Genomic DNA, 24379 nt, shown 5'->3' on the forward strand with positions numbered 1-24379 from the left:
TGCAGTCCCTAGGGAATAGCCAAAAAAAAAAAAAGGGGGGGTTGGGCTATGTGAAGTGTTTGGTATAGCCTATATAAAGGACAATGTATACAAAACCAAGAAACTTTCACAGCTTTGTGTAATTTTCTCCCTGTCTGCTATTTTGTGGTATCCATGGTGATGGTGATTGATTTTGATGTTTTTACCCCTATCTGGTCTACCTGTGTAGTCTGCTGATACATAAACCTAGATCTGTCCTGATATAGCTGCGACCTGAAGCAGTCCCTTCTAATAAGTGCATTCATTGACCCTGCCGCCGGGCAAGTTATATATAATGTATTTAGTGGTCGAGAAAGTTTATTATATCAGTTAAATCTTCAATGAAGCGGAAGAAATGAACTTTGGTAGACTAATTTACCTTTCAATCTAGAAGACAAAATTTACTGATATGACACAAAATTGCCATCTTTGAAGGGTATCATGTTGTATCTATATTTAAACTCCTGTGTAGCTAACAAGAGTTAATGCATGAAGATAATCCGAACCAGGTCAACTGGTGTTTCACAACTTTCTGCTGAAATGACAATTTTCAGCAAGATTCTCCTAATTCGTTTCCACTTTTCATTCTCATATTACCTCCTCCTTCCCCAACCAAGATAAATATTCCAGATGAATCTAGTCTCTGCTCCGTACAAAAAAACAACATGTGGATGTTTTTATTTGAACGATAGGGGAAACCAGTCGTGTTCCAAGCTCTCCTAACATAAATGTTCTATTTTTAGTTGGCATTAATGCATTAATAAAATATGTAATGAATATAGTTAGCATTGGAGAGCCGCAAAAGAGACGATGATGATGATTATGAATTCCACTACATCATATCCATAAAGATAAAGAAAACAAAAATCAATACGCTGTAGAAGTTATCTGTGCCGGTGTGTTATCCTTATTATTCATCGTTTCCCAGCATCCTCCACCCCGTTTCCTTCCTCTCAAAAATCGCTTCCCACCTCACTCCTTGTAATAATAATTATGATGATGGCCAAACACCGAGAGAAATTGTGTAATCTGATATAAAGAACTCCAGAAAAATGTTTTCTTCTAATTTTGGCATGGCCAATTAAGTCAACATTTTAATCCGCGAGCACAGTGTTGAATTCTACACTTGGTGTTACATATTTAACCTAAACTTGGATCAGAGGCCATGATTTGAACACCGGGATAGACTAGGATTGCAAGAAGGATCAGACCCTGCATTTGGTGTCAAATTAGTCATTTAAGTGGAGCTCATTTACGTTACAAAATAATGGTTGAGCCGGAATAACACGGTTGACTCAAGATTAGTGGTAAGTTTTAACTTCGGTTGTTTATTACTGAGTTAATTGACTGAATTTTAGCAGGCCTTTTAGTTACAGGTTAAGGTGTCAGGCCCATTTGTAATTTGACTGAGTTTTAGAAAGCCTTTTAGTAGCAGGTTATGCTGTTGGGCCCTTTCTTCTAGTAAGGAAAGCCTCAACCTCCCCCGTTGGTCGTTTCGAGAGTGCGGGCTCTGATACTAAGCACGAGTCAAATGTAGAGGTGAAGGGCTTCAAAATTCATTTAATGATGAACAACGAGCGCTGGGTCCAATCCATAATGTAACCACGGCCTTCAGTCAGTCTGCTTAAGCATTCACACACGGCTGGTTTAAAAAAAAGAGGTGTTGCTGCATATATATTAAGAGTTAACAAATATGCTGCCACCCGCAACTCCACAAGGAGGTAGGGGACTGGGCTCTCTTCTTGAAATATGGTGCTGGTTGTTGGAGGCAGGCTTCTGGTGTTTTATTTAAAGGTCATCCAGATATCAATTGACCCTCTTCAATCACTAAGCTTTTTTCGGTGAGTGGAATCGCTTAAATTTGAGGGCAACCTCTTTGAAGGGCCATGATGGCTTTCCAAAACCATCCAGCATGTAAAAATGGTTAAAAGTGTAGAAGTCAGCTTATAATTTTAAAACTTTTTCTGTATGTTCTGAGGATTTCAGAGGAAGTTGATAAACATGGGGTTGATAATGAAAAGAGTAACATGAGGTAAATTTATAAAGATGCCACATGGTAGGAAGAAGAGAAAACGACTTGAGTAAAGGCCCGGTCACACTATACCGATTTTTTATCGGAATACTATCCGATTTTCCCGGAGGATTCGAAACAGCCAGTTTTCCGTTCGGGTCTTCTAGCCACAGTGATAAAGGACCTGATTTGCTATCTGTTGAGCCATTCCGATGTGGAATAGCCCTCTCCTAACTTTTGATATTGACTCCGTTTCCCTTTATCGGATAGCTATCCGATTTCTCTTCCGATTTTTATCCTTTTTCGATGTGACGTCACTTCAGAATGTAGTCAGTTCTAGAACCCCTCAGATTTGAAGTAGGCATTCGAATATTCCACTGCATTCATTACATTCACTACCACAAACCTCACTCTTCGACCTAAAATCGGAAAAATCGGACCGTATTCCGATAAAATATCGCTGTAGTGTGACCGGGCCTTAATTATATTACTGTTTGGCTGTTTATTCCACTAGTCCTCAACTGGAGAGGAGGGAAGGTCAAACTGATGAGCAAGCTATTTCAAATAGATTTTCCCAAAATTTTGGATCACCTGACTGTGTATAAAATGTGAAATTTTGTAGAATTTAAAATCGGAAGTTGCACCTTGGACAAGAAAGGGTTTATTAATTGAAAACAGAACAAGATCAATAAAATTGTAACTGTCTGTCTGATCTTTCCACACTTATCGAGACAAATATGTCATTTCCAAAAAGGCATAATTTGCATAAGATGTTTATGTCATATATATGTGAATTCCCTTTCAAGATCACTTTGTTATTAAGGTTATAGCTTACTTGGGTAAATGCAGACATCCTAAGGGCAATAGAGTCAGTATGTGTGCGTGAATGTGTATTTGAATGATGCAACTTTGTAACAGAATATCTTACCATACATAGTCAATCCCATTAAGTCAAATTTGACTTTAATTACATGCTGGCTTACATTTTTATGAGTACAGGTATCTTATTTTGGGAGATTAAGTTGGAAGGTCATTTGAGGTCGGCAGAGGTCAAACTGTGAAAATATTTTAAGTACTATATCTCAGGAGTTGTTAAAGTAACAAAAGCTTGTTTTTTTACAATGTTACAGTAGGTGGCCTCATGACTCGAATGTATTAAAGATGACCTTGCAAACAATTATCTCCGAAGGAAAATTTGCCAGTCCCTCATATTTCACATGAGGCTTCCCTTTCCATAATCATAAGACACCCCAATTTTTTTTAAGGAGATCAAAGGGTCATTTGAGGTAACTTGCCTAAATGTTAGTGTACTGCATGTAAAGTGCCTTCTTCAAATGGCACTACTCTTAAAGGAATGGAGGAAGCTGATCATAAATTATTTTTAGCTTTTACACCCAGGACAGTCTGTTAACAATCTCCTCTGAGGGAGCTTGTCGTCTGATTCATTCTCTTCCGAGATGACTCGTTTTTGCTTTGGACAACAGCTGCATTATTATTAGCAAAACCTAGAATTTTTTCTTTTAACCAAGGCAACTGAAAAGTAGATTTTTTTTTTCAAGTTGAAGAATTTATCTGGAAGAATTGTTAGCACACCTGCCTCTATGTTGTATTAAATCAATAAGAACAGCTGCCTTGATCTCCCCAGGCTATATTGTCCTTCTTATCATCCCTCAGCCCCCCTCCCCCCCCCCCCCTCTGTCTCTCTATCTCTCCTCCTCTCTTTCTCCTCTTTTTTTCAACTGAGAACAATTCTCATTTTCACGAATTGGCAAAACATATGAATCATTGCATAGTTGATGATCAAACCAGATTCTATAATCATTTTATTGTTTTGTTAACATTTTGATCTTGTGATTGCTGATGTTCCAGCTGTGTAGCAACCATGAGGTTTGACTGGTTGCTTAGTACAGGAAGATAGGAGGAGTTAAATCATCTAGGGTTTATAGGCCGGTTTGTGTTCCTGATGGGAGAAATCACGGTGATTGGAAAACTAAGTGAGCTGTAAAGTCCTCAAAATACTGCAGGAAATTAGATTCCATGATGATAAGAGAGTGATGAGAGGAAGGAGGGGGGGGGGGGGTAAGGTTTCATCTCCAAAACAATAAAAAAAAAACATATTTGCTAAATTTGTATTTTTTGCAATTGTGCAATTGAAAGAGGTACCTTCTTTGGATGCAAAGGTTCCCATGGCTACATGTCAGATGTGTAGGTTTAACGTAGAGTGGATCATTGACCATATATGGTCATTTCATTCCTGTAGTCTAATTTAAATGGAAGTGGGCACATGAAGACACTTCAGCAGGTATATAATGGAATCGGATGACTTCACTAGAAATCACATGGAAACACTTGAGATAGTAGTAGGATTTTCTAGATGGAGGATAGACTATGTAGATGAAGGGGTTCACGTGACAGTGCTGCTATCTAGTCTACATGGAGTGGCTCATGTGGGGACACTTCTGGTGGTAGACTATGTAGATGGAGGGGTTCACGTGACAGTGCTGCTATCTAGTCTACATGGAGTGGCTCATGTGGGGACACTTCTGGTGGTAGACTATGTAGATGGAGGGGTTCACGTGACAGTGCTGCTATCTAGTCTACATGGAGTGGCTCATGTGGGGACACTTCTGGTGGTAGCCTATGTAGATGAAGGGGTTAACGTGACAGCGCTCCGATCTATTCTACTAGACTATGTAGATGGAGGTGTGATTGTGACAGCACTCCGATCTATTCTCCATGGAGTGGCTCGTGTGGGGACACTTCTGGTGGTAGACTATGTAGATGGAGGGGTTCACAACCTGTCCTGCCCTTGCCAACATCCCACCCAACCCTCTCCTACAGGAGTAGCCTGCTATTGGGTTTGAGCCTGAGAGCCCCTTTGGGGGTTGGGGAGGGGGGGCAGCCCTGTTCTCTGGTTGAAATGATTTTGTTGTTGATAAATTTTGCTGGCAAGTGATCTATTTAGGTCAAACAAATAGGAATGTTTAGTAATATATCCCAGATTTGCCAATAATAAGTCATTCTTTTCCGTAAAGTTGGGCTGTTTTTAATCGTGGGAAAATCTAAACATGAAAACAGCCGATAGCTCTCTACCTGTTTGAATCTTTGTCTAGATCTATGGATTTATTTTGAATCCTTGGTTGAATAAGGTATGTAGATGTACTTACTGAACTTTGATGACTTGGTATTTTTCAGTCCTATTGATCAATTAAAAGTGCACCTCATCCATTCTGTGGTATCTAAAGTTCACAATTGGTATCACATAGTTTAACTTTAATCTGCTAAAATGAGTGGTTACGTGCCACTTATGCCAAAAGTCAGAGATGCGATAACCTTAAAGCGATACACTGTACTGAATAGTATTTTTTGATAGGAGATCTTTGTTAAGCATCATATCCTGAACTAAGTATTATTCTTTCGTACAAAGAAGTGTCATTTCAGAATACAATTAGTGATCTTTATGAACAGGACATGCCAGGTCGAAAGTCAGTCAATTACAGGAGGACTTTTTTCGTTAGTTTATTTTGGGGTTGTAAGTCAGTTATGAAATGTACTCACGGGTAGGATGAAACTCGACTCAAAAAGTAAGATATTTTTTGTAAAGTGATGAAATTTCTTCAAATTAACGTCCTTTTGAAACTGTTTTCTGACAAGCAGAATGGGTATGTTAGTAGGGGCAAGCCTTATCCCCCCTCCCCACCCACAACTAACCTATCCCTACCTCTCTTAAGTTTCAACATTTAGTATAATTAAAAGAAGCTATGGTAAGATATCCGTCCCCTTCAGGTAAAAGAATTTTACATCCGATGAAACCGAGTCTCTGATTAGCAAAACAATGACTGCTTTAAAGTGGATGTTTTTCACATCTGTTGCGAGCACTTGCAAAACTACTTCCCATCCATTTCCATAGGTATTGAATTACCTCCTGAATTGCTTTACCATTCGATCTGCGGAGAAAGCAAACTCTACAAAACTTATTCACAGGTTCCATTAATTGTTATTTTTTATGTCGTTGGTATGTTTCCTGTGAGTGTATCTTCATTACAAAATTATGATCAAAATATATGGAAATAACATGTGGCCCATCGCAGCACCTGCCGGTAAATACTGTCTGAAATTGCAAACGGTTTTAGCTTTAATGGCTTCGTACTTTTAGTTTACCCCTTCACCGCCTTACAACGAAATGAGTCTCATACCAGTCGCCGTGACTGACGATTAAGCCTCCGCAGATATGTTGCAGGTGCGGCATACAGTATGTACATGGATCCAGAAGAGAGGTTTAAGGAGAAATCGGACTTATAATATCCGAGTAAAAGCTCCCTCCTCCTATTTGAAGGTTAAAATGCATAACTAAAGAACAACTTTATAGAAAAGGTTTCGCCAGTGGTACAGTAGCTACCGAGAATGACGTCGGTAGAGCTCATGAGTGGTGATGTGTGGAATGGGTTGAAAAATCAGTAGGCTTATAGTGAAGATGTCTTTCAGAGTGTCAGTTGGGGTGATGGTTGGGGAGGGGTTTAGCCTTATGAGTCATGCAATTCTTGGAAAACGAATGTTCAAGATTATTGGAGACATTTTAAAAAATCTTCACAATCTCTGTAGTTGTAGCTGAGTTGTGTATGTCAGTACTTTCACATGACTCTATGTGCGTGATCAGTAATTAAAGCAAAAATTGAATAAAACAAGAGAAATTTTGTCACCCAGAAAACCCATAAAAAAAAAAGAGGCATTTCTGTTAATTCGGGATAAAACAAGAATTTAATTATAGTCATAGGGCCTAAAAGATGGACCTTACTCAGACCTTTGATCTCGGAGGCAATCTACAGACAAAGAAAGTATTTTATTCGAAAACCAACGGAATTGACAAAAAAGGAGGAGAAATGTTACAGTTCACAGAAAGTGAGTTTGGACTTCTTCTTCTTCTTCAGAAGGAACATAGTTTTTTTTTTTTTAAAACAAGAGTGTGACTGTTTCTGTGACTCCACTAACCCCCTCCCCCTTCCTCCAAATAACTATGTTTATAATGAAACCAGATGAAACCAGTGTTTTGGTGGCGTGTTAGGTGTACTCATGTTGTCAGTGGGTTCCCAGTGACATACAAAACAGGCCGTCAAAGTACAATTGCGATGTTTTTGAGTTTGATGGCCTTAGTTTCCTGGCAATGCCATAAGGACGGATACCAGATGAATGAGTTACCTATCAGCTGGAATTAACACTTCATTAACTACGAATTAGTCCCTAAATGTTCTGCCAGATTGAATGGAACAAGGGAAACCAAGGTAGAAATATGCTCAGATGGCGATGTCATCACATGCTAATTACTGTACCATCGGGGGTAACCTTGAGTGCTGCGATGATTCGTTTAGGCGAAGTACTTTGGCCTGGGTCGAGCATATTTAAAAGTAAAACAATCTGCTAAATTTATTGGAAGGGTTTTAGGTGGTACATATTGATTTTCTTTTTGTGACCTATAAAGTTCCATTTGATTGATAATTGATCAATTGTAGCGAGATCTCGAGATGTGAGGTCTAGGTATAAAACCAGGGACAGCTGAGATTATGAATGAGTTTTGGGGGGCCAATTATAGAGGAACAAAATATTTTTAATATATTGTGGATATGCAGATCTGTATGTACTATGAAGATGATTAAAAAAACAATTAAAACAGCTAGCCAATATTTAAACACAGGGCTTCTTTCAGTATAAATTTTACTTTTGATAGGTCACTCTTTTAAAAGTGGCAGATAATGATGCCTGGAAGGAGGGAGGGGTAGGAAGAATAGACAAATGTCCTTATCCCCTCCCACCCCCCCCCCCACAAATATTGGGGCCCCAAATATTTTGCCATAAGCTTCAAAACGTCAACTTGGAGGCCCTCCATGGTTGAAAATGGCAAAGAACACATAAATTCAGGTGTCGGTGGTGATGAACATGGCAGTAGATGTTGTGTTTCCATGCAGTAGCCATTTTGTGTCCATGCAGTAGCCATTGTGTGTCCATGCAGTAGCCATTGTGTGTCCATGCAGTAGCCATTGTGTGTCCTGTACTATTAAATTGTTGATACAAGAAAGAGTGTTTTCAAGGTTTAGAAAACGACATGTTATTGAAAATTAATTTGATGGTTAATAAGGTCAGAGTGGAGGACATCATAATCATCAGCTTAATTCATTTTGTGAATTATCTTATTATTCTTATTAATTTGCCTCGCCTCCCCCCCCCCCAAAAAAAAAGAAACGATTTCTAGTATATGACTTATTTTAAGGGGTGAATATCTCCCAAAATAAAGAGGCGGTTCAAACTCACGACAAAGCTTTCGAATATGCTCGGTTCAAGACTTTAAACCATTCCAACACAATATTTATTGTGTAACCGTACTTTCATAGTTTTGGGTGTTTGTACAAGTCAACTTTGATCACTATAAGATAAGTGCATGATACCATCTCCTACTATAGAAAAATTGCAAAGAATGTTAGATAATATTGTCTATATCACATCAGATTCACGAAACATGTTTTAATAAACTACAGGTCGATTTTCAAAATATGTAGACATTACGACTCACCTTCATGATGCCAGTTTATACAGCAATTTGGCAATGCCTAATTTGCATATAAGATTCAAGGTGATATTCATTAAAGCCATCGATTAATAGTTACGATAATTATTTGCTTAAATTCAATCAATCAAACCATTTTACTGAATGGGGCAAATACAGCCAAAGATACACAAGTTTTCATTAAAGTTATATATTTTTACACTATTGGGAAACCTTCACGAAAGGTACAGTTATATAGATCTGTGAATTATGGCAGTCATAATATTAAAATATCTGTTAGAAGTTTAATTTCATTTTTTGTGTCATCATCTTTGACATTCCAAAAATCAGGCTAAAATTTGCTGAATCCTTGATTTTATTCAGTCCACATATTATAAAACATCTGACTCTGACGACGACAATTAGCCCAAAAGTGCATTGGTGCTCATTATAATACCCATAATCTGGTCGGAAACAAACTACATAGTATCCTTCAAATAGGTCACCTATAACAGCCCACTGGCGACCAATCAAATTCGATCAATCGTTTCCTCATTCTAGTTCTCTTTGCAAGGATACAGCTGTCAAAGTCATCAAAAAGTGGTGGCTTTTTCTTTTCTTTATTTTCTCTCTCTAGAAAACTCTCTCTCTCTCCACCTAGAACTCTCTCCCTTAACCTTTTCACAAAGTATGGGATTCCCTGATTATTAGGGATTCTGTTTGAAATTTATATAGCAGAAATTAGATATGGTATTATAACAACGTTGATTTCACACGCTTGATGGAGGGGAGTAGGACAGCAAAGTTTACCGGTGTGTAGATAGTATAACCAGCAGAAGACTAGTAAATATATCCTGGTTTATTCACCCTCACCCTAGTTTAATGTTACATGAGTACCAGATTTCTCAAATTTGTGTGTGACAAAAAAAGATTTTATTACGTTTTCTAGAAATTTATCTAGCACGACGACCGACCGGTAGAAGAACAAGATAGCAACTTTATGTAGGTTAAATCAGATACCACACATCTCCAAGTAATTTTCACTTTTTTTTATTCTATTATCATTAACGTCATCACACGGCAGTTAAGTTGGAAGGGTTCACAAAATTGTGGTTCGACACCACCTGTTCATCTGTCCGTCGGTCCGTCCGTCCGTACCATGACATTTGTACTTGCATCCATGTGACTACTAGTGTAGAAAATTTCTGAAAAGCCTGAAGAGATTTTAAATTGTCATTATTATGACAATAATATACCATGGAACTTTCATGGCTTGGGTAATTTAATTTCTTTCATCAATGAAGTCCACAAGATTTCACTGTTAACAATGGCAACTGAGGACGGGATTAAATAGAGGGAGATTTTAAATTGTCATTATTATGACAATAATATACCATGGAACTTTTATGGCTTGGGTAATTTAATTTCTTTCATCAATGAAGTCCACAAGATTTCACTGTTAACAATGGCAACTGAGGACGGGATTAAATAGAGGGCGGCATTGCAAATGATCACATAACAAGAATGGGTTATTTGCTTCTCAGATATTTCAACCACTCTCTATGAGATGTTGGATGTTTAAGGTATGGAGTTATTTCGTTTTGATGTAGGTTTGGATACACCATGCAGTTGGATTATTCAGGTGGTGGGCTGTTACATTAGGGTATATTTACCTCTAATTAAAATAGATAGCTAAGTTTTTCTATCTGCTTAAGGATAACAGGTGTGTGAACTTCTATTGGTTTTAAGGAAGGAAGTTGAAAAGTGTATTAAATAAGGCAGAAAATAACAAAAAATCGCTCTGATTTGCATGGATTGAATAAAAAGTATTGTCCTTCGACTAAAACTTTCAGTCGATTTCTTTGGCATTATGCCAAAAAATAAATAATGTCAATGATGTGATGATGATGTTGACATGAATGATTTGAATATGAAATCGCACAAGAACAATAACCAACAATAAAATAATAAAATCAAAATAACGGATATATTTTATGTACATGTGATGTCACCATTGCCATTCTTTCACTAACACTGGTTCTACCAAACTTGCATGACACATGCTATTTCAAACTTTCATGCATTTATTATTTTCAGTCAACGTATAGATTGACCAACAAAGTCCAAGCAATGAGAGAGCTAGTAAATTATCAGTTACACAAAATTTTAAATTAGTCAAATTCAGAGAATATGCAATAAATGGTGTGCATGTGGAATCATAAAAAATGGTGATCAGATGTGGTATATACAGACTCTTAAAGGAGGCTCAGTAATAACAACATTGAATAAGTTATAAAATGGAGCCCAACTTAATGCCTTCCCCACACCCACCCCTTCCCCATACTCACCTCCCCCATTACACATAATAAAAGAGTTCTTAAAAGTATGTTGATGCTTGTCAGTCCCAGAGAGATGATGAAAGAGTATGCTAAGAGAAAGAGGCATCCATCACCTTCACCCATATAGCCTCACCATGACCTTCACACATATAGCCACACCCTAACCATCACCTTCACCCATATAGCCACACCCTAACATTCACCCTCACCCTAACCATCACCTTCACCCATATAGCCTAACCCTAACCATCACCTTCACCCATATAGCCACACCCTATCCATCAACTTCACCCATATAGCCACACCCTATCCATCACCTTCACCCATATAGCCACACCCTAGCCATCACCTTCACCCATATTGCCACACCCTAACCATCACTTCCACCCGTATAGCCACACCCTAACCATCACCTTCACCCATATATAGCCATATGGAACTACTTTGGCTCATCTCCAAGTAGCTGATGAAAATTTGGTTAAGAAAATGATCAATGTGCTTTTAAATAAACAACTCTCACTCTCAACAAAAAGTTACTTCAAAATTTCTGGTATCAAAAACATACAGTGAACTTTGGTCAACCTTAAAGGTATTAACAACTTTTTTCGAAAATGTTTTTTTTTTTTTTTAGGTTATATGTAAGGGATCCTACATTCAGTTAGTAAAGACAGACAACTTGAAAATGGATGCCAGCTCCATCTGGAATACCAGTAGAAATAATCCCAAAAAACTCCCAGGGTCCCCAGAACTGATAAGAGTTGTCCTCTCACCACTTTATGTACAATTTGTAGCTTTTGCTGGTGGTCAACTTCAAGTGTGTTTATATTAGTACAAACTGTGCATGCTTCCTCCAGATTTGGTCTGCGTGTGTGCGCTGTGTTTTTGTTTATGTGTGTGTGTGTGTAATTGGCCGACAATTACTACTGTAGATAATTTCCTATTTAATTAGACGCCTCTAAAATATCGTGGGATTTTGCATGCATGAGTTACCCTATTAAATATTTAAGCAAATCAACCAAAATGTTCCCTCTCTGTGATAATCTGCTACTGTGTGTCCATCCAGTAAATAGAAAAGTGGAATAGAACCCAATATATGCCATGTTGACATACTGTGGTAACTTATGAATATGTATGTATGTACGTATGTATGTGTATATGCATATGTATTTATGTATATGTATGTATGTATCCTTCCTGGTTATAGGAATGTAAATATTGCTCAACTTTTATTTCCTGTATGACAACACTTTCGGATGGTAATATTTAGTTGATTGATGTGAAATGGCTTACTGTACAGTAACCAGGGTTTGAAGATTTTTCCATGCTGGAAAAGTGCCCCTTTTTTCTTTCCTTCAACATGGAAGATACAGGTTTTTTTTCCATTAAGAGTGGAAGAAAAAAAAGTGGTTGAAAACTTTAAAACTTTTAAATCCTTGTACACAGGATATCGCTTCTCGGCCTTTTGGCTAAGATCATGTGTAATATCTGTTCCCTTTCGAGGGGAATGGTGATGCACACCTGACGATGATCACACAGTCACAGTCCCGATGCAAGGGGAATGGGGCTGAGAGCGGATCAGTCGTTTGGTAGTTTGGTTTTCGTGCCCAGGAAAGACTTTTCCTTAAAAAAAGTATCTCAGATAGCAAACGGAAGTCAGTCTCTTAGATTCATATTTAGCGTCCATGATTATGAACTGTCAATTGTCAACAACTCTGTAACTGGACGACACGCATAAATCTTGTTGTGACTCCAACTGGGTACCTAATGATTGGAAGGCACCGGCGTTAACTACTAAACTAAGTAGGCTTAGTATTACATTAATTAACTACTAACTTCAATAATTACTTTAGCTGTAATTTGGTTCATTGCAAAATTGTTTTTTGGGAAGATGTCAGGGTGAGTAAGGGGGGGGGGGGGGGGCTTGTGGAGGGGATAGAATTAAGACAGTTTAATCTTCTTGTGCATGTAGGCCGATGAACTGTTAAGTTCATGGTACTATGGATTATGCATATTTATCAGTATGCATGGTGTAGAGTTGAACAAGCTTGGGATAAACACTGGCAATACTCAAGTCTATTTTAACTAGATATCCTCATTTAAACTTTAGAGAAAGTCAGATTGGCGTCTATACAACCATTGAGTAGTTTTGCTGGTTGGCATTTAATCACTGTTGGATTCAGAAACAAAATTTAAAAAATTGTCAGTATTATGACTATTATCACTGCATGCCGTTAATAATGGAAGGTGTACAGTGTATTAAGTTTGAATTCATTGAGGTATAGTTTTAAGTTTGCTGGTTTCAAATTGTCTCATCTTGCTCTATTGTTTGTTGCCTTTGCCTGTGGTATGAAAACACAACACAGGCTTAAAAATGCGGCCTAGTTATGAGAAATATGTTATAGGTCTGAACAGACGATCCAATGTACAGAAAAATACAATGGATCCAGATCTAACATGCAACAACTGAAAATTACGAAACATTCAAGACAGGCTTTAACAGACAAAGAACGTACAGAAAACTGTGATGGAGAGAGTTTGAACAGACAATAAACATATGGAAATATTTATTGTACAGATTTGATAAAGTACAGCTCATGATCTACTGTACCTTATGAAAACAACAATAAACAGCTCGAGCAGACAATTGAAACATACAAAAAGAACAACACTAGTATCTTTTGTTGATTAAACTTGCTCTCCTTAGCCTGTAAACAGGTTTGTTTGCAAATATATATGCTATTAGAGCAGTCCAAGAAATGGTTACAATGGTGTGAAAGTGGTTTTGTTTTTTAGTGCTTGTTCTGTTATATATGTGCTGTTAGGGATCTCAATCACCATGTCATGAAAGTGTTGAGGGCAGTATATTTGCAGCACGATATGGCTAAATATTTTGAGCTACTGTAGCCTTTTGAAATTTACGTTACATGATCGAAGAACAATAATGATGGCATGTTTAAAAGTAACCTCTCACCTGTATCCCTAAATTGAAAAGTGCAATTTTGGGACACAAATTACTGAATCGGTTATTGAAACGGCTAATGAAGGCTTCAATAACATTCGACGTTTAGATCCTAGCGGGATTTGCTTCCGAGGCTAACCTCCAGCTGCAATGATTGAAACATCAGGCTGTCTAACTTTAACATATTTCAGTATCCTTAGTAGATTTTGAGAGCCATTTAGGAGTGCATAAAAGACTAAAAGGAAAAAATTAATATAGATATTTTATAGAGAAAAAAAAAAAAAAAAAAAATACTGATTTCCACATTCCTTGAAAGAACCTTTACAAACGTTCAAATATCACATTTGTTTTGCCTTTTTGATAACAGCTTTTTCACATGTAGTGAATTAAATAAAGGCCCACATATCATGTATGCTAATAAACAGTAGGACGGTTTCCTTTCCATCATTTGAAAATGAAAGAAAAAATATCATCATTTTTTAAATTTTATACATAAATGTCAAAAGCCAGAGGGGTTAAAAAAGGCTTTTTGAATAAATAAATTAGTTGTGCCTTTGACTTTATCTTCAGTTTGGCTAAACTATTTACCACAGTTTGACGAAGTTGAGTTTGTTCGTATCAGGCCTTGTATCCTCCTAACATACATGTACCCGCGCAAGCCATATGTAATTTAATTGGCCTACAGAGCTGTAACATAGTAATCTAGTGAGGAATTACCCAAGTTGCATTGCAATTAACCATCAAGTTATAGGGCAATGTCGAGTGTATGAGTCTTCGTCAGATTCATTTCAATATGTAGATCATTTGTTGATTTATGGTTGACCCAGTCACCCAGTACGGAATACAAAATTATTGTACACTATTTAATATGCATACATACAACTACTGTACCTTCAACTTTATATATATCTTGCCCCATTGAGACACCATATATACTTCAGATAGCAGTCCTGTTTACCTTTCAAATAGCTTGAAATATTAAAAACTATAATAATTCACAAGGTTTGAATATTCATATTCCCCAAAGAGTTTGTGAGTCTGGCTGGTTGCCATACTGTTGCTATAAAGTCCAATGGCTTTGCTTATAATGTGGATTGTTTCATCAGAGTTAGATTCCAACCCAAAGGCATGTATAGAGAAGAGTTGCTGGTACCAGCATCCAAGATAGAGTTGGCTTAGTGTGTACAGAGCGACTGCGCAACCCCATATTGAAGTGGAAAAGAAAAAATTGTATTCAAATTATGTGCAAGCGCTATATATGCCTGCAGTCTCCAGTATTGTTTAATAGAAATATTAAATGGGTTGGAGAGACGAACTGTGTTGAGTCCGTCCCTGGATTCCTGTGGCTGTATTATATATGCGTTTTCGTATATATAGGCTTGGTTTATACCTGACTGCCTCCTTTTTACTTTCTTCCAGTAATTTGGTCAATTTACTAGTGAATTATATAATTATATTATAACACCTATGTAGATAACAAGATGAATCGATGGAGACTACTAATCAAGGAACAGTTTAGAGGTCAAGAAGAATTGAGGTACAGAATGAAAGCAATGGAATGTAGCATACAAAAGTGGGGAAACGGCTGAGAAGGGGCATCAGGGGGATGGGGAGGGGCATCAGGGGGATGGGGAGGGGCATCAGGGGGATGGGGAGGGGCATCAGGGGGATGGGGAGGGGCATCAGGGGGATGGGGAGGGGCATCAGAGGGATGGGAGGGGCATCAGGGGATGGGGAGGGGCATCAGGGGGATGGGGAGGGGCATCAGGGGGATGGGGAGGGGCATCAGAGGGATGGGAGGGGCATCAGGGGATGGGGAGGGGCATCAGGGGGATGGGGAGGGGCATCAGAGGGATGGGAGGGGCATCAGGGGGATGGAGAGGGGCATCAGGTGATGAGAGGGGCATAAGGTGAAGGGGAAAGGGGCATCAGGGGGACGGAGAGGGGCATCAGGGGGATGTGAGGGGCATAAGGTGAAACGGGAGGGGCATCGGGGGCGGGGAGGGGCATCGGGGGACGGAGAGGGGCATCAAGGGCTGTAGAATGTTTGTTGCAGTGAATTAAGGTAGTTGCTACTCATGGATATAGGAAAAGAAATTGGAAGCAGAAGGGGGCAGGGGTGGGGTGGAGTGGGGGGACCTTGGTCAATACCAAGTTCCGGCAGTGCCTTTGTTCTTAAATCGATACCTTCAAATCCCGACCTTTTGAAATCAAGAAGGGTTAATAATTTAAACAGAAAATATTTTCTCCAAACTGGAATAACGTTACTTGTTGGTATACATGTTTACATGTTTATGGTTATATATACTTAAGAATTTTATTACATCTTTGAGTTTTCATCTTCCTTGTTAACAGTCATGATCTTTAAAACCATCTCCCATCCCCCCCCCCCATCTCTCCACCCCATCTCTCCCTATCCCATTTCACCGTCCAATCTTCTTCTTAATTTTCATAGTCAGTAGTGCTGACTTTCAAAACATCATTGTCCTCCCATTTGAAACGGAAACAGTTGTCCTATCCACCACCTCCTCCTTTAGTGCAATCTATAATGTGTTAAGCCTATCTGTCTGTCAGTATCATGGAAGAATATGGCATGACTAGACCCTCCAATTGAACATGTTTTATGTTTTATTTTATTAATTTTCTTCATATTTTTTTTTATATTCTTTTTTTAATCTATTGGTTATGAAACCATTTTGAAAGTTTCAGAGCAATTCATTGGGCAAGTGGTCTATTTTGTTGATGTACCAAACATGTTTCCTGTTTCGAAAGTGAAAATATGGTGTTTTTCAGAATGTGTTAAAACTAGTGCCAAGGTTATTCTGCGTAAAATGCTCTATTGATTGTCTGTTAAAGCAATTAACAGAGCAGATCTCTTCTCTTCTCGAAAAAAAGTAAACCAGTAAGCATATTAACAGATAACTAAGATGGAAAAAAAAAAAATTGTGATAGATGGGGCTGTTGTCAATTTGAGATTTGGTAAAATTTCAACAGCAGAGGAAACCAAGGACATGCATTGCGTGAAACAACATGAAGTGGGGAGAGGGGAGGGGGAGAGGGGAGGTGGGGTTCATGACCTTAGGTCAATTAGGTGGCCTGGGGATAAATGGCATGAAGAAAAATGTATTCTCCTTTTCATACAATACTTAAAGGTCAATTGAAGACTTCAAAAACAGGACCAGTAGAGTAATTATAACCTAGCCTCGTCCTGGCTCTCAAATGCATCTGAAATGCAAAAATTTGCTACATTATATAACATTGCCAATTGTGGCATTTTGGGTAAAATCCATAGGAATACCTCAGGTGTGATGATTTGATTCTTTCTTTTATTGGCCATATGGCAAAATGGAAATGGAAAATAATTTATTCATTTTTGATTCTATATTGTGTTCAGGTTGATTCAATATTTACTAAAGTGATGAGAGAAAAACAAAAGTGTGTTTCTGTCTTCAAGTTATTATCACTTGCCTTCCACTCCCTTCCCTCATCCCCTCCACCCCCTCCCCTCCCCTCACCCCTACCCTCACCACCCTCCCCTCACCCCTTCCACCCCCTCCATCCCGATCTGCACAAGTATGTCTTTCTTTGTAGTGATTATTATAACTAACCTATCAAAGTATTTGATCTGGTGATCTATAGTTGTAAGAATTACAAAATGTTTTAAAACAAAATCCCCAATGTTTAGTATAATTATATACCGTATATTAATTAGCATAAAACAGGACATCATATAACAGCAATGTTAACCAAACACTGTCGTACAGAAACGTAGGCTATACCACACATGCACACAGAGAGTATGTATATATATATACATATATATATATATATATACATATACATATATATACATATTTATATATATTTATATATCTATACATATACATATATATATATATATAAATATACATATGCATATATACCATTCACTACAGTATCATTAATAGTTAACATAGCATTATTATACCCTCAGTAATTCCATCATTCCTTGAACTTTATTGGTCGTTTAAATTGTTGGGGTCTGTTCGCTTCAAGTTCACTTCTGAAGCCGTATCTGTTCACAGCGTTCTACGTGCAGATGGCAGCCAAAGTAGCAGGTATGTGTAGTAGTTAAAGCATTGTTGCATATTTGTCGTTGCGTATTCAAAGAGACATTTTTCACTGGTATTCTAGCCGAACTCTTTTTGGTATCTCTCTACGAGTTTGATGCAATTTCGTCTAGGCTAGACGTTAATTGCTGTTAGAGACAAAATATGTATATTCTCAAAAACTGAATAAGGTTTAAGAAAATTGCCATTTATTGATGTTTGATGCTGTTGTATATGTGTGCGTGTGCATGTTCATGTTTGTTTAATAATTAATAAGCTAATGGACACTTGGTTCAAAATTAGTGGGTGGTTACAGTATTTTTTCACCCTCAATATCCTTAAGGTCACCCCCCCCCCTGCTCAAATTTCAACAAATATTCTCCGTAATGCCTCCCTAACAGTAGCTATGATCATCCACACTGAGAAATTTCATTGTCAGTTTTAACTCTCCGTATTAATGGCTGGGAATAATTTTTGTAGTCAAAGTACTTCTGCAAACTTCTAGTAATTTCTTTGGCATGATAAATATTTTGAGTCGATACTTTCATTAATCGGTGAATTGTGCATTTCTCATAAGCTGCTATCTGTCCCATAACGTGTACAGACCAGACAAAAATGCTGAACACAGAGAGTGTAACATACATGTATGTGTTATGTTCTAACCTAAATTTTTCACAGCTTTTAAGATATTTGCATTTAGCACAATTGAGTTTATATAATCTTTCTTTCTTCTTTATATAATCTTAATTTTGCATATTTTTTTTTTTTTTTAAATTGACCAAACTTATAAATACTACTGTACATCATGACAATGTGATGTTCATGGTTATATCAAAAGCCAAGTACAAATATGTAGCGTTAAGATCAATTACTAGGTCTTCGTCGCAATTCCCCTCTCCCTCATTCCCTCCCTCCTTCCTCATCCTATCTTCCTCGTCCCATCTTCCTCTTCCCCACTCCCTGTTAACCTCATCCCCCTCTCCTTCCTCTCCTCCCCCTCCTCTCCTCCCCCTCTCCTCGCTGAAAGGAATCCTGGATTCTGAAGCATTCATTAAATCTTTTGAGTAACATATGGGAAGAGCACCTTGAACATCATTTGCGACCAGATAGCAGAATTTAGTACTATGAGAAAGTTGGATTTGTTTTATAACCAGACAGCGAAACTGCAGTGTGGTTTCAATGATGCTACATGTATAATCTGATATGAATATGACATACTAGGCTGTTGGGTATAGCCAGGATGAACAACATACAGTACTTCAATCTAAGTAGTACAGCAAAATCATTGAGATATCACAAACAATATTCATATTAGCAGCTGATGACCATGATGGACAAAAATATGAGGTTTGGTCTAAGATTTCCTTCTTGAAGTATTGTGTTTACAAGGGTTTCACAATTTGAACCAAATGACCTTTGACTTCCACCAAAAACAATAGGGATCTTGAATTCAATACAAACATGCATCCGCCTGCATGACTACCAAGGTTTGGATGATCATCGAAACCAAAAAGTAAAACTTCACTAACCAACTCCTGAAATCTTTAAATGCTAATTGGTAAGTTAAGATATTTCAATGAACAAAAGTTTGAGACTAGATAAGGGAATAGTGGGTTTTGTTACAAATAGGGATCATAACAGACATGTACGAAGTTATTACTTTTGCCACAGATTTGAAAGTGAGGTTGTAAACTTTGAAAAGTTAGAAATGGAATTCTTTTCCCTCAAAGGGTAAAATCAAGATATAGTTACACACATAATAGGCTGGGACCATGTCCTCAAAGAGTTGATTTGTGTTTCAGTGCTGTCCATCTTAACGGAAATTAACACGCAGTGCCTACCAGGTGATCCTAGCCAAAAGATACTTAATGGGTTGAATCAAAAAGATAGCAAAAACACCACTTCATCATCACAGAGATGAATAATGGTATATATATTCTTTGGCTGTAATTTGATAGCAATCGCATTTCTCCATATGAAATACCAAAGCGAGCGCATGAGTAAGCATTAGATGGGTTATTTAATATGGTTAGCATACAAGATTTCTCTTAAAGCCTATGGTACAATGTACCAGCATTTTTGGGGATTAAGTGCTGGTACTTGCAATGCTGTATGTAGACAAGGTAAAGTTTGATGGGGGAAGTCAAGTTATGCTGGTATAAGCAAGCCTATGTGAAACACTGCCAAGTCTTTTCAAGGCAAATATGGCAGAGAGAGAAATATGGTTTTTTAATTAAGTTTTTATTTCAAATGGCAAATTTAACTGGTTGTTGCTATTTGATAAAATTGTAATAATATAGTTTGTTGTAATTTTTGTTAATAACTAGACTGATGAACTATGTATCCAGACTTTGTAAAGCTCTGCTATATAGAACATGTTTTTTTAAACAAAAGTTACTCATCTTGGGTATAGCTCTTTCAGTTGGTCATTTTGGGTTTTTATTTATTAATTTTTTTTTTTTTCATTTATTGTTTTATTTTTTTATTATTGTGCCCCAAAGTCAAATCACAGCCAATGGAATGTATTGCAATTAGCTCTTATAAACACGTAAGCAGCATAATTGTGCCTTAGTCAGCGAATCTTTCAGACTATGTACTACTGTATATTATAAGTGATGCTTCCATCATACATAAAGAACCCAGTGAATGCTTTAGGATAAGATTACTACTGGACTCTAGATTACCAGAAAACGTGGGACCACTTCAAGACAGGTTAAGGCTAGGTATTGTGCAGTGTTCACGGTAGAAAGCATTTCGTCATTTTGTCGTATCCCGACTCATAATTATGACTATGTGACTGATGTGATTTTTCCTACTAATGATGAAGAAACACTGGCCCACATTTTGCATGTACAGAATAAAGTACAGTGATTACCTTTAGTGAAAACATTTGAGAAAGTCCTTGTTATACATGTATTTTAGATCCTCTTGCAAGCAGGAACTCGCGAAGAAGCCTCATTGGCTTATCGAAGCCGCAAGCTGTCCGAAGACAGTCTCTTAGATTCCTATTTAATGTCCATGATTATGAATTGTCAACAACTCTGTAGCTGGACGACATAAATTAATGTTGGAGTGACTCGAACCGGGGACCTTATGGTTGGAAGGCACCTGCGTTAACCACTTAGCTAACACTCCCGTGCTAACTCTCCACGCATGTGTGTGTGCATATACCACACATATGCATATAGCCCCCCACCCTACATACACACAGTGTTCTGTCCAGCCACATGACCCACCCCTATACAGAATCTCAGGAAGTGATGTGTTTGTGGGACTGATGGTATATAATGTTATGTATGGAGTGGATTCTCTGGTCTTTAATAGTGCGGCATATAATACAAGTGTTTAGATGAGGTCTTCACTATATATCGAAAGAAGCATCGTCCTCGGTTTATCGATATAGACTCGTTAGTCATTTTACAAGTAAATTTATGTTAATTAAGTTAGATGTTGTTTAAATAATACAGCGAGTCGCACGTCGGCTGCATTTGCGACTGCATATAGCTTTGTGCGATCATGTATGATTCAAACGGAGGGCAGTATAGTTAACTTGCCAACCTTCTATCGTGCTAATCTGCTGCACTGCCTATTAATTTGATGATTAATGGGTAAGGAGGCAATTAAAGGCATATTAAAGGAGTCATTCTAAGGTTATAGATTCCCCCCTGATCAAGAGGGGCGATGTAGGTCAACTTGCCATAACTACACACCTCTGCTCTGTTCCTTATGAAGGTCATTGGTTTCCCTAGATATAGGCTGTAAAAATCAAACAGTGGTTGCTCATATAAATATATATATATGAAATATAACAAGTGATTCATTGCCAACAGCAAAGCAATTTCCTTCAGTATTTTGTGTCTGCTATTAAGATTTTCTCGCAGTGTCTCGGAACAAATTTTGGAGACTCAAAATATTCTTTTAGCAGCCGTGAGCATGCTTAAATTTTGGGACTATAATTACAATTTAACTTTAAACTTTGGGCTAATAGAAAATGGTTATCACATCTTAATCAGTGCTCTCCTACAGTTGTGAAACAACTCTCGACTGAAGCTTAGTCTTAAGTCAACTACAAAATTTCTTCTGTCCTTGGGAAATAATACAGTTAATACATTTCTGTTTGATATCAGTATTGTTGTCTGGATCTACTTAAGCCGTGGACGTTTCGTGTAAATGTCCCTATATAGCCAACCTCAACAAGTATACACTTATCAAATCGAAAATGATGCATGTAAACTTGTTTTCATCCAAGCAAACTACACACACACAAAAAAGAGGGGAAAAAAACATTTGTAGAATAGTTATTTAGTACTTCATTCCTATTGGTACGCTGACTGTGGCTATAATTTTAATAACAGCCCTCGATGTTTGTAAATCCACTTGCATGTATGTCCCACTAAATGTTATGTACTTTATCCTGTCTCGGCAGGGACTGACCCTTGACCTTTCCTCTCCACTTTTTCACTGTGAAAATATTCATCACTCTCTTTAGCTTTCCAAGATTCCACCCACATGCACTGCACTTAGTTTATATCCAATGGTTTCCCTATGCCATGCGGAGAGTCTCGCCCGCAGTTTTACCACCCCCGTTTGATATTGAAATGGAACAGTCCAGGTTGTATAGCACACTGGCATGCAGGCTGGGCCTCTTCTGATTGGTTCTTTGTTAGTTCCTTTCTTTGTCTGGACTGACCTAGAGGGGGAGAGATGTATGTATACAGAGGTGCAGGAAGCAGTCGGCTTTTGTTATTAAACAAGCTGTTTACTTCTGTTGGTGGTGGTAAGAAGGCCTGGTATTGAGGACAAAGAAGTTTTTTTTTAAACCCATCTGTCAAAAAGAAAGAAGACATTTTTTAGTGTGACAGGTAAGCCAGGGGGGTTTTTGTTTTGTGTAAAGTGATTGGATATAGTAAGTATATACAAGCAGTGCAAGAGGCTTTTTTTTTAATGGAGGAGAAGTTATTGGTCAGTTGTTGTTGTTGTGTGGACTATTGAGAGTGGACTACTTACTATATACTGACTACTACGATGACCATGAGAGCTATAGGGTTAGTTACTGAAGGTTGTTTTGGTTCGTTCTATATGATATACCAGCAGAGGACACTATAACAGCTTGGTACTGTACTAATTACAGTCTAACTGTGCAGGCATTGTTTGTGTGTGCATGTGTGTTGTTTTATTGTCTCATATACCACGGATAGGATAGGATAGTCACGATCTGGTAAGTAGGTAATCCAGTGTTTTTATTGGTACCCCTATTTATTAATTCTTGATTAATCCATTTGATTTTATTTATATCTTAATTGGATGTTATTTATTGCACTAAAAGTAACAGTGTATATTTATGTATGCAGGATATAAATTTGTACATGTATGATTAATATATGATGCATTGCAATATGCAAAACCTAGCCAAAAAAAAGTTGAATTTACATATGTAGTTAACGAATTGTATTAACTTTCAAGTATGTCATGGTATTTATCACGGTAGAGTAACTATTGAAAAAAAATGTTGCATTTTGTGAGTTAGTTGGGACACGATGACAACTCATTATTAGCACATGTTAAATTTGCAAATTTTATGATGGTTTAAATTAATCACATAGATTTCATGTATATAGCAGCTTCTGTTTAATACGGCCTGTGGATTTGACCTCAAAATGTTGGAAAATAAGTTCTGTGGTATGACGATCTATGGGTATAGTACGTGTGACTTCTCTCGGTAATATTTGTTGTATGTTATCTCCGTGCTCCCTGCCTGCTCGATATCAGTGTAGTAGGAGTTACTGGTCTAGGAAAATTGCGATTCATGTTCCAGGTTGAAACTATCAATTTTTTTTTTCTAGCTCAGTTGTTTATGAGTGCGTGAATATTAATGATCCTGGCAGTCTCAGAAATACAGATGGATTTGCTCAAGGTTTTTCAACTTATAGCCCGCCCGGGACAGAGTTGCTCAGACCTGCCTAATTTTTTTTTTTTTGATTATTATTATGATTATTGTCATCTTTAATGAGGGTAGTCTTGGTCAGCGCAGAAGCACTGCTTTCCAGAGGAGCCCTGATAAAAACCCTCATAAAACACTTGAAAGTATAGTAGAACCTTCCCAGTGATGTTATTAGTGAAAAAAAGTTTGCATCCCAGGGACGCAAGCCCCCGAAAAAGTTTGCGTCCCGTAATAATAGCTTGCGCCCCGATCGAAAACCAATTACGTTTATCATATGCCCTACTGTTACTCATACTAGTGTAGTACCACTGCATATACTTTGTGGATGTTATACACAATATATAGGGCAGAAATGCTCAGTGCATTAGCTTTGCTGTTTTTCAAGGGCAGCCCGGCCCGCCCTTCCTTTCGACCACCCTGCCGTTTCAACCCATTTTTCCTTCATCCGCCCTTCTACTTCCCTACTTGCCAACTCCGTAGTAGCTAGG

At 37.8% G+C, this 24379-nt stretch overlaps 1 protein-coding gene and 1 pseudogene across 18 annotated transcripts in view; both read left to right on the top strand.

Annotated features, from left to right (window-relative positions):
• LOC139961728 (protein CBFA2T1-like) overlaps window positions 1-24379 on the top strand; it is a 157862-nt gene that overhangs the window by 97525 nt on the left and 35958 nt on the right. Inside the window, exon 1 of one of the 18 annotated variants that reach the window (XM_071961263.1) lies at window positions 17808-17959. The exons of 14 other annotated variants lie outside the window; for them this stretch is intronic. In XM_071961263.1, coding sequence (XP_071817364.1) covers window positions 17941-17959 — 19 coding nt within the window. In that variant the 5' untranslated portion in view covers window positions 17808-17940. 3 more of the 18 variants (XM_071961271.1, XM_071961285.1, XM_071961279.1) reach the window with 3 other exon arrangements.
• On the top strand, window positions 12350-12426 carry LOC139965878 (U2 spliceosomal RNA; annotated as a pseudogene).

Source organism: Apostichopus japonicus, chromosome 3, assembly GCF_037975245.1.
Source record: "Apostichopus japonicus isolate 1M-3 chromosome 3, ASM3797524v1, whole genome shotgun sequence".
Classification (NCBI taxonomy): domain Eukaryota; kingdom Metazoa; phylum Echinodermata; class Holothuroidea; order Aspidochirotida; family Stichopodidae; genus Apostichopus; species Apostichopus japonicus.